This window comes from Acipenser ruthenus, chromosome 3, assembly GCF_902713425.1.
Source record: "Acipenser ruthenus chromosome 3, fAciRut3.2 maternal haplotype, whole genome shotgun sequence".
NCBI classification, from domain to species: domain Eukaryota; kingdom Metazoa; phylum Chordata; class Actinopteri; order Acipenseriformes; family Acipenseridae; genus Acipenser; species Acipenser ruthenus.
The window spans coordinates 16,043,900-16,054,619 of NC_081191.1; the positions used below are offsets into that span (position 1 = coordinate 16,043,900).

At 37.6% G+C, this 10,720-nt stretch overlaps 1 protein-coding gene across 2 annotated transcripts in view; it reads left to right on the plus strand.

Moving 5' to 3' along the window:
• The window catches only part of LOC117394707 (carboxypeptidase Q-like), a 142,236-nt gene extending 136,268 nt beyond the window's left edge, over positions 1–5,968 (plus strand). For both annotated transcript variants that reach the window (XM_033993191.3, XM_033993192.3), the window contains exon 8: positions 5,539–5,968. In XM_033993191.3, the coding sequence (XP_033849082.3) occupies positions 5,539–5,699 (161 nt within the window). In that variant the 3' untranslated portion in view covers positions 5,700–5,968. The remainder of the gene's footprint in view (positions 1–5,538) is intronic.
• Positions 5,969–10,720: the final 4,752 nt, after the last annotated feature.

The window sequence follows — 10,720 nt, forward strand, 5'->3', positions numbered from 1 at the left end:
ATCCACCAACCTTGTGAACCTGGTAAAGACCTGAAAAAAAATATGTTTTAACTAATAAAACGAAGAACATCTTTTTTAAAAGACTACAGTAAATCTTGTCCTGATTTTGAGTGTGCGACCAATTGGTTTTTTGGACTTCAATCTATAAATCAAGGTTGGTGGATCGATTTGAGAAGTGAGCGTTAGCCCAAACAGACTTTCTTTTGTTTTAATATACAATTGCCTTATATGGTCGGCACCTCATTGGGGTTAAGCATTGCCGTGCACAGATATTATTTTTTCTAAATATATATATGAAAAGGCACTAGCAAGAATTGATATCGACTCCTGAAGAGCAGAGCAGTAAAGGAGAGAGCCTGAGCCACAACGAGGTACTGAATCCTGGGGAAGGGGCAGGGAGAGCCGCCGGCTTCACACACAGCCGCGGAGGGGACTTAATCAGAACCTAAGATAAGAAGAATTATCACCAAAAAAAGCGAAATTATTTCAAAATATGAAATGAGAAAAAGTAAATTAAAGTCAGAGCTCACTCCTTCCTCAGGCAGGCTGAAAGAGAAAATGACGCTGAGCCTAATGCGTCATTTGTATTTATCTCCTGGGGGTGGAGATGACGTCTGACACATAAAGGAGCAGCTTTGATATAACTGCTCAGGTAATTCAGGCTATAAGAGGTTATATCCCATGAGGTAATATTTAAATTTCATACTTGAAAGGGAAAGTGTTCTGTCCTTCTCTCTCTACAGCACTACTGTAACTCTCTCTCCCTCCCTTTGGATAGAAAGCTATGGTTATAATGCTACGTACTTCTGCATGTTATCTCCCCAGATTATAGATAAATCTCCATTATATAAGGCTGTGAGGAATAATTTACATCAGAATTTTCTAAATAATCTTCTGTTGTTGTTTTTTTTAACAGCAATCTCTATTACTATTCTGTAATGTCACTTGTCTAGCTTAATGTAGCCTTGGATGCTTTTGTGCTCATGGTAATTAGATGTACTTTCCCTTGGAAATCAACAGAGTGGCATCTATCAGAATATAAAAAAGGTACTGAAGTGCTGTGCTGATTATTCAGCCATTCAACAAGGCAGTGCTTTCCATCCAAACTAAATGATGCAGAAACATAATTTAGAAACCTGTCACATTTGTATTAATCCTCTGTCTAACAACAGCAGTCACAAAGTACACGTCATTTACATTGCAGAGAGGAAGTCATTAAAATGTCAAAAATCATACATGAAAAGAGTCACTGCCTCGATTTAAGATGAGTGTCAAGAATTTATTGGGCAGTAATGAGCAGATAAAATATTTGCATTGACTGTCGCTGAGGCTGCCATTCAGGACTGCTTGCACATACAGTAGCAGACAAAAGTATTGGCACCCTACACTTAATATAAGATCTTTCAAGAAAACATGTTAAATACAAGCATTTGTCTGGTAGTTTAACAAACAATCTTTGTAAAAATATATATTTTTAAAAAAGCACTTAAGAAATTTCAAATATGTCTTCATGAGAAAAGTATTGGCACATTTACATTAAGTCTGTAAAAATGTACTAGAACTAATTAAAATATGTAGTCATTGATTGAAAATCATTAGACAGCAATGAGTCAATAGCCAGAAAAAGAGGTAATTATTTCCAACATCTGTTAAAGAATGTTTTGGCAACTCAGCAGAGCAGCAAGTAGGAGAATTGTCCGAGCAGCTAAAAAAATCCAAGATTAAAAGTCAAGAACTTAAAGAAAGATTTAGATTCATCAGGCATAATAGTGCACACAAGAACTGTACAAAGGCACCTGAACACAGAAGAGTTGTATCCACACAAATCACTTTTAAAGAAAATTCATAAAACCATCTAAAATTTGCCAGGAAATATGAACAGGAATCTGAAGCATTCTTCAACAAAATTGTCTGGTTCAATGAGACTAAAATAAAACTTTTCCCCCAAAATGGACCACAATCTGTTTGGAGAAAAAAAGGGGAAGCCTTCAATGAAGAAGACCTTGTACCTACAGTTAAACATGGAGATGGTTCCATCATGATATAGGGATTTTTCACAGTTCGGGGACTGGAGACATTCATGCGATTGAAGATCGAATGAATGCAGCCATGTATCAAAACATTCTACAAAGTACAATGATACCAGCTGCTCATAGGCTGATTGGCAGACACTTTATCTTCCAACACTACAATGACCCAAAGCATACGGCTAAATCAACTCTGGAATTCTTGAAGGAAACGAAGATAAATGTTCTGGAATAGCCTTCGCAATCACCAGATCTCAATCCAGTGGAATGTTTTGGACTGATCTGAAAAAGCTGTAGTCAAGCATTGTGTATCCAATCTGTATGAGCTGTATGAGGAAATATGCAAGACAAAATGACACAATCAGCTCAGCCTTAGCTTTTAGTCCACCGATCACAACCCTGCTCCAAAATACAAGAGTCCCACTTATCGTTCCTCTGTCTAACCTTGGGCTGTTCTTCTGTGGCAGGCTGGACATTTTCCCAGTCAGTTTCATTGTGTCATTGGGTTATGTGGATACCTCCCTGTAAAGTTAATTGATTTATATTTCTATTACAAGTATTAATTGACATTATATTACAATTTCAATAACATAAAAATACAGTGACTGATGATTAGACAGATGGGCATTGATAGTATATTTCAATTCAGCTGACTTGTATTTTATTTGATTTGATTGTTTTTCTGTTTCTTGGAGACTAGTGGTACACAACCTGGGGTCAACATGATGTTAAATGCAATCCTCTATATGAAAAAACAAGCAATAGCAAATGTATGATCAAAATCCAATAATGCTTCCCTTCAGGGTGTTTGTGGACCACACACATGTCCCTTTAGGGTAGCTCAGGTTGCTCTCATCTGAGTTCGACTTTTTAAGTCAGAACAGCAGACACCTGAGCACCACCAGTTACAGTAATTGTATTTCTGCTCCTGACACTTGACATTTCACAGGACAAATGGGCATGTATGCAAACAGAATGTTAGTAAAAAAAAAAAAAAAACCTTCAGCGTTTGCTATTGTGAATAAAGCTACTCAGTTTAGCTAGAATAAGAAGGTATGGCTATTGCTTCTGGTGACAGGCATTCCTAAAGGTGCAGCTGGCAACTTCATATTTTCAGTGTTGTGCAATTTCCATGTGCAATTTCATGTGACTTTCCGGATGATAAAGACCTAAAGCTTTAAGACACTGACTTCATACTCAGTAAACAGCTATATTTCAGTTTCGATTGTGGGTACAGGAAAAAGTAACCCTTTAGTGTCAGATAATTTATAACACTGCTGCTGCAGTTGTTTCTTATTTTAGAAATCAACCATTTCACTGCCACATTGTTTCAACCTCTAGACTTATCAATGATAGAGATATTTTTCACAGATCCTTTTTTTCTTCCTGTTTACAAACCATCCAATATTACATTCAACTTTGATAATGTCCCAAAATGTTTTTTTTTATTTTTTTCTAGAAAAGCACTGTGAAATATCATCATTAGGTAATGCACACTTGACTGAGTCTCACTGTTGAGAGCTTCACACTAGTGCCACTCTGATAAATCTTGCTTCTATTTGCATACATTATTAATCAAGAAAAAGAAACACAGAGGCTGTCAGTTATTGCTTTTTGGATGGTTTTGTATTTTAGTGAAGAAACACTTCATGCAGTTGGGATGGGCCACCACAAAGCTTTGTTCCCTTTGGAAAGAAGACAAATTAATTGAAAAATGTTTTATTTAACTACAAACAGACCCTCGATTTTATACAGTTCTTAAATCATCTACTGTTCTTTACACTTACATATGTGGAAAGGAATCCTTTTTCTGAGCCAAATGTCAAAAAAGGGTGTTCCCCGAGACACTAGAAAAACAGAAGAAAGGGTTTCTTTTTATACGAAGGCATTATGGTGCCATTCCCATGATTTTATGATCAGAACCATACATTCAGTTATGCTGAAACATGGTGCACTGTTCACAAAGAGTTATTTAAGTAATGTTTTTTTCAAAGTGTGTAAATAAAGTACAGTGATATTCATGAAACTGTCCTAAACTGTGTAGACTATTGTTGGCTACCTTGAACTGTCTAGAATAGTTTAATGTTAAATTAAAACATTCTTCAAAGCTTTGTGAATAGGGCCTTTGGCATAGAGTGTTTTGCAATCCAGGTCAGAGTGAATTACTATTACATGAGGTGTGACTTTTAGTTTACTGTACTATTGTACGGTGTTAGGTTGTGTTGGTTGTTTTAATATACAGAGTGCCCCAGAATTCAAGCACCATAGGCAGTGTCATGCAGTATATCATGCCAAGTAGGATGTTCTCTGTTAAACTGGGCAGCCACACTGTTGACTGTTTGCACCACACATGAAAATGATCTGAATTGTTCCTGTTGCTTAAAGACATTCCATTCCACCTGAAATATGCTGGATGCTGCAGACCATATTCTTCATGTTTTATCATCAGACAGTATTTAACACAGTTATTACAATGAAACCAGCTGCAAGGATATGTTTGGAAAGTAAACACTGTCTTGCAGGGCAATGCTTGGTGCTGATAGGTTTAAACAATAAACACTTATCCTCGCATGACAATGCTTAGTGTTGAAACACTAAATGCAAGCCCCCACTGGCAATGCTAATTGTTGAAAAAGTTGATTCATGACATTATGGTGCAGGCAGTGCAGATCTATCATGCTCATACATAAGCTTAAGGTTAACAAGAGAAAAATTGTGAGTGTGGCATCTGGGGGTGTGGCCACACCTGAGGTGTGTTAGTATGTGAAATTTACCCGCCCCTGAGCATCCACATATGGCGGGTGGGCGGAGGTTAATTTAAATTCAACCTTAACAATTATGACTATGATGCCTGACATGAGACATCCTTGATATCGTCCATGTGTAATGTGTAAAATGGCCAATAGGCAGGCTGCTTGATGTAATGAGATACATTTTTTTTATTTTATTTATTTTTTAATCCGGCCATGAAGGTAATAATCGACATCGTCAAACTCTTCATTATAGCACAATATCAAATAATAGAGGCATTATCACACTGGTGTAGTTGTACACATGTTATAACCTATAAACAGCATTACCCAAGATAGTTATGTAGCCGTAATTTTAAACAACCCATCCATAACTTTAAAACACTTAAATCTGAATTCTAAGGTAGAACTATGTGAAACTAAGTCAAGTAGGCAAACGATTCAACTAGTGGCATCTTCAGTGTACTAATTAGGAACTGTACATGTTGGCATTTTTATAGCAGTTAGTAAGGGGTAGTCCCTCCCTACGAGAGCTATGTGTATACACCTCCCATCATTATGATTAGTCTGTTAAAGGTGGGTGATCAGGAGTGGGGTAGAGGTTAATGTTAAAACCTTGCCATTTTAAAAATAAACTACAAAGTTATAGATTATTTGAGTGTATAAAAAATAACCTTACAATGTGGCATCTGCAGAGTTCTGCTGTGTAGACTTTTATTGGAAAGAAATCAGATTTTGTTTATCTTTTTTTTTTTTTCTAGGAGCCAGCCTCCACGATGATGCAAGTAAATATTTCTGGTTTCACCACACTGAAGCAGACACTGTGTCAGTCCAGGACCCTGTCCAGATGAATCTGTGCTCTGCTGTGTGGGCTGTCGTTTCCTATGTTGTTGCTGATTTGGAGGAGATGTTGCCAAGGTAGTGCGGATGGGGCAGTATGGTTTGTGCTTCTTTGTATGAGATGACACAAGTGGGCTACAGCTGTGAAGGGCTTATTGCATGCCAAATCAGATGATTTTTATTATTTTTTTTTTCTTTGACCTCAGATCACATTCCTTTTACATAGCCACTGTTTATTTCCAGTTTTAACTGATGCATTTCTTCTTTTATGATCTCTTTGTGACAAAGATTGTTTTATAGTGTTTTTTAGCTTGTAAAAACATAGTGAATAAAGACACTGTTTTTCTCTGAGTGTATATTTGTGTGTGTATGTGTTCAGTCTAGACACCGTGTGTAATTGACTTTATTGGTGAAGACATTCAAAAGTCATGCCATGCAGCGGATCTACTCAGCACAAAAATAGAAAAATTGAATTTGAAAACTGCAGTGTCCTGCGCTTCATTTTTACATGAATAAATAGATAGAGCTCTTAACAGCAACTTCCCCCAGCAGCAGCTTTGTGTTGGTTACTGGCATTTGTTTTTAAGTTGAAATTCCCAGAGCCGCCTCTGCCTATGGCTACTGTAATTCTAATTCTACTGAAATATTTTATTTCCTTGTTGTCCACCATTGGAGTCAGTAGTATCAAGCCCCTTTAGAATGCTCTGTGTCTAAAGTATCTGTAATATCCTAGTGGAGAGTTCTGTATCTAGGAGGATTGTAGAAAGTTGTTTAGTTCTTCATGCCTCAGGCTTTGAAGTTCTGAGCTCAGTGTTTATGGCTAACTTCAACCCAAAATGGTTACCGGAGAAAAAGCTTTGCTCATAGCCCATGACTATAGCAAAGAGGGAATATCTCTTAAAGGTGTAGAAAGTTGAAGAGTTGTCAAATAACATGAAAAAGCCGACTCCCACTCCTGGCTATGTACCAAGGAGGCTATCATGTTTGCTGTGTTGATTGATTGATATGGTTGCTCATTTTTACTTGCTGTGATGCCATTCGCTAGCACATGTGCAGTGCTAGTGAAGAAATATGACCTCTGGTTCTGGTTTCTGTGCTGTGCTTAAAGTATTGGCTGATGTTAACTTTTGGCAACTCCTTTTAAGATTTCACAAAAGTTAACTAAAGTCTCCCTTAATCCTTTGTTCTAGGCTAAATAGATTCAACCATTCTGTCTCTGTCACCTTCCTTTAACCCTGGGACTAGTCTAGTTGCTGTACTCTCCAAGGCCACAGTTTTGTATTGCAGTGACCAGAATGTAACACAGTCTTCCAAGATCACTCTCACCACTGCATTATACAACCTCATCTTAACCTTCCTTAATTGTTTTCCCACGCTACCACATTGCTGACAGCAATGAGTCTATTAAAACACCTGGGTCATAGTGGGCCAGTTCTAGTTTTGTACCTTGACCAGCACAAACGAGGGGTTAGGAAGTTGTTCAGATCATTTTTAGGTTAATTATTGTGTAACTGTGTGACAGAGACAGAATGATTGTTGGTGATCAGTCTCCCTCTCGACCTGTGAGGGTGCTGTGTAACGGTAACAGAGTGCCCTGGACTGGATGGCCAGACAATCCATTCCCAGGGTTAGGTGGAAGTCGGCCATCTAGAAAGGGGTCGGATCTACGGTACACTAAATCATCGACCCGGAAGGTAAGTGATGTGGCAGCCGCAGATTGAAGGAGCGGTTGCAATCGTTAACCAAGGGGGCGTGATTGATGGCATATAAGGGGACGTAGCGAGGTGATCTGTTCCTTTGTTATGGTTAACGCTAAACCGGAAGGAGAACCGTATTTTAAATCGTGAGTGTTTTGTTTGTAACACGATCTGTTGCTGTCGCTACAGGTCAGCACAAAATCCGGACAACGCTGCACTTGTTTCACGATTAATTGTATTTGCACCACAAGCATTACAGCACTCACTTTGGACTGGTGACTGTGTTTGTATATTACATGTGTATTAAGTACCATGTTTATTGTTTCGGAACTGAACCCTGTGGTTTTACTGAGCAATACGCATTGTTGTGTATTGCCAGTTAACATTATTATTTACTGTTGTCAAGTGACTTTGGATTACAAATAAACCATCACTTCACCAGTAACGTTGTTGTCATTCTCTTGAGCACTGCATCACCTCTACACCTGCGCACTGCAAACCACTCTTTTTTATTAAACTGACAGCTAATTGAGTCCCCAAATGTAACATCATTGTTTTGGAAATCAGTTGTCCATGTTTAGATTGTGTGCACCTCACACCCTCGCATAACAGAATAACCTCCAGTTATTTAAATAATGTTTTTTCAAAATACGTAAATAAAGTGCAGTTTGGCATAGAGAGTTTTGCGATCCAGCTCAGAGTGAATTACTATTACATGAGGTGTGACTTTTGGTTTACTGTACTATTGTACAGTGTTAGGTTGTGTTGGTTGTTTTAATATACAGAGTGCCCCAGAATTCAAGCACCATAGGCAGTGTCATGCAGTATATCATGCCAAGTAGGATGTTCTCTGTTAAACTGGGCGGCCACACTGTTGACTGTTTGCACCACACATGAAAATAATCTGAATTGTTCCTCTTTCTTAAAGACATTCCATTCCACCTGAAATGTGCTGGATGCTGCAGACCATGTTCTTCATGTTTTATCATCAGACAGTATTTAACACAGTTATTACAACGAAACCAGCTGCAAGGATATGTTTGGAAAGTAAACACTGTCTTGCAGGGCAATGCTTGGTGCTGATAGGTTTAAACAATAAACACTTATCCTCGCATGACAATGCTTAGTGCTAAAAAGATAATAAGAAAGCACCAGACATGATTACGCTTTGAACTCCTACTGGGCCACTGTAGAATTACAAACACAGCTGTCCTTGAAGGCTTTTTAATGATAAATTGCTGTAAAAAAAAAAAAAAAAATACAATAACACATCATCCTTTTAAATTGGTTTTCCTGACATTTTTCAATTTTCTGTGATATGTTTTTTACACTGTAGAGTGTAAGATAGTCTAATCCTATAACTGAATGATATTGTCTACATTGTATTTTTTACAGCTATGATGCTCTTCTATATGCTGTTTTCATGGTACATTACCAGCAATGTAATGTGTTATGAATGTGACGCAGGGTGTTATAACCATTTTAATGCCACTTTACTTTGGACTAAAAGCTTGGGAATTGTGAATTTTCTTGTATCAAAATGTAATGTCCTTACACTTTGGTAAACAGGTAATGACGAATCTTCATTACCTGTTTACCAAATAGAAGGTTACACAAAACAATGATGTTTTTTTACTGTGTTATAGCACTGGGTCATACATTTGGTGGTGTATAATTACAAAGTATTACTTTATAGCTTAATAAAAACAAGCAGTGATGTTTTACAACACATGCCAGGGTGCTATAAAACCAATTAAGAACATCTGTTTTATAAAACATGTAAAGTTATATTACAGGCTTAAAAAATAATTAAGCAGGAGAGCTTCTATGTTTTTTGTCCACCGCCATTGTAGCTGCTTATATCTCATAAAGCGTTTTAGATACTTGTTTTTTATTTATAATATTCAACAATTCCATAAAAGCTATTTAAACAGTTTTTATTATTCCAGTTTTTTTTTTAATTAAATGTACTGTATTTCTTGCATTACTTACTTTAAAATGTAATATAAAATTGAAAATCGGTCAAAGCTAGAAATAGTAGATAAATAAGCTTGTTAGAGTAGAGCCACCACTTCAGAACAAGAGATCAGATTGACAGCAAAGAGTTTCTTTTCAAATCAAAGATTTAGAAGAATCATGCATAATAGTGTATGAAAGAACTGCACACAGAACACAGAAGAGTTGTATACACATAGACCTTGCTGCAAACTACTCTTAAAGAACATTTATAAAACAAGCCATCTAAAATTTGCCAAGAAATATGAACAGGAATCTGAAGCATTTTTCAACAAAATTGGACCAATGAGAAAAATAAAATGTTCTCCAAAAATGGACCACAATATGTTTGGAGAAAAAATGGGAAAGCCTTCAAGAAAACTTTGTACCTACAGTTTGTACCTACAGTTAAACGTGGATATGGGGGTGTTTTCGCAGTTCAGGGACTGGAGACATGCATGTGATTGAAGATCGAATTAATGCAGCCATGTATAAAAACATTCTACAAAGTACAATGATACCATCTGCTCGTAGGCTGATTGGCAGACAGTTCCTTTTCAAGTACGAAATGTAACTATTACTGCATGGGTGCTTACTTGAAGACCCCAAACCTAAATATTATATACCAAAGCTGCTCGTCCAAGCCCATGACACAATCATGCCCACCCCCAAGAGTACAAAAGGACTGCGCTTACAGATCTCAGCGCCATTTTTCCTTTCAAGACTGACCTGACCGGGGAGCTTATGACTGTATAATTTTACGCTAATTATTGTGTTTTACATAATGTATGCGGTATTTTATTTAGGTTGTAATAGTTTTTTTTTTGTATTATTATTATTAATTACGCGTATATTGTGTACTACAGCCTGTTGTTTGTTACGTCCCACAGCGGCCTTGTGCCCCTCGTGAAGCCAGTGGCTTGAGTTGCTCCTTCCCAGGGATCAAGCAACATAAGTCGGCTGACTTGTGCTCTCCTCATAGGCTGCTTAGCTCCAGCTGGAGTTAAATTAAAATTAGCATTTTAAGTTACGAGACGTTTATTTTCTGAACTGTACTTGTGTTATTACTGTTTTCTGTGGAGAAATATTTTTCTCTTGTATTTTCTTTGTTTTTTTGTTACAGAAATAAGCACACAGCTGCTGGTCTCAGCAGCGCTGCGCTGGACCGAGATACGCTTCGGTTGAGATTGCATGCAGTCTCATTCCACAGTATCCCGCTGCCGTTTTGGTGACTGCTTTTGCATCACCATTACAAGGTCTGTTAGGCTTCCCTCAGTCTTGTGTGGGTACTGTCTTGTGTGGGTGTTGCCAGTAACTTGTACAGGTGGGCTCACTGCAGTTTCTGTGAGTTTTGTGCATCTTTCTCCAAGCACACGCCTTTTACGACCTGCTTCCAACCCAGACCCGCTAC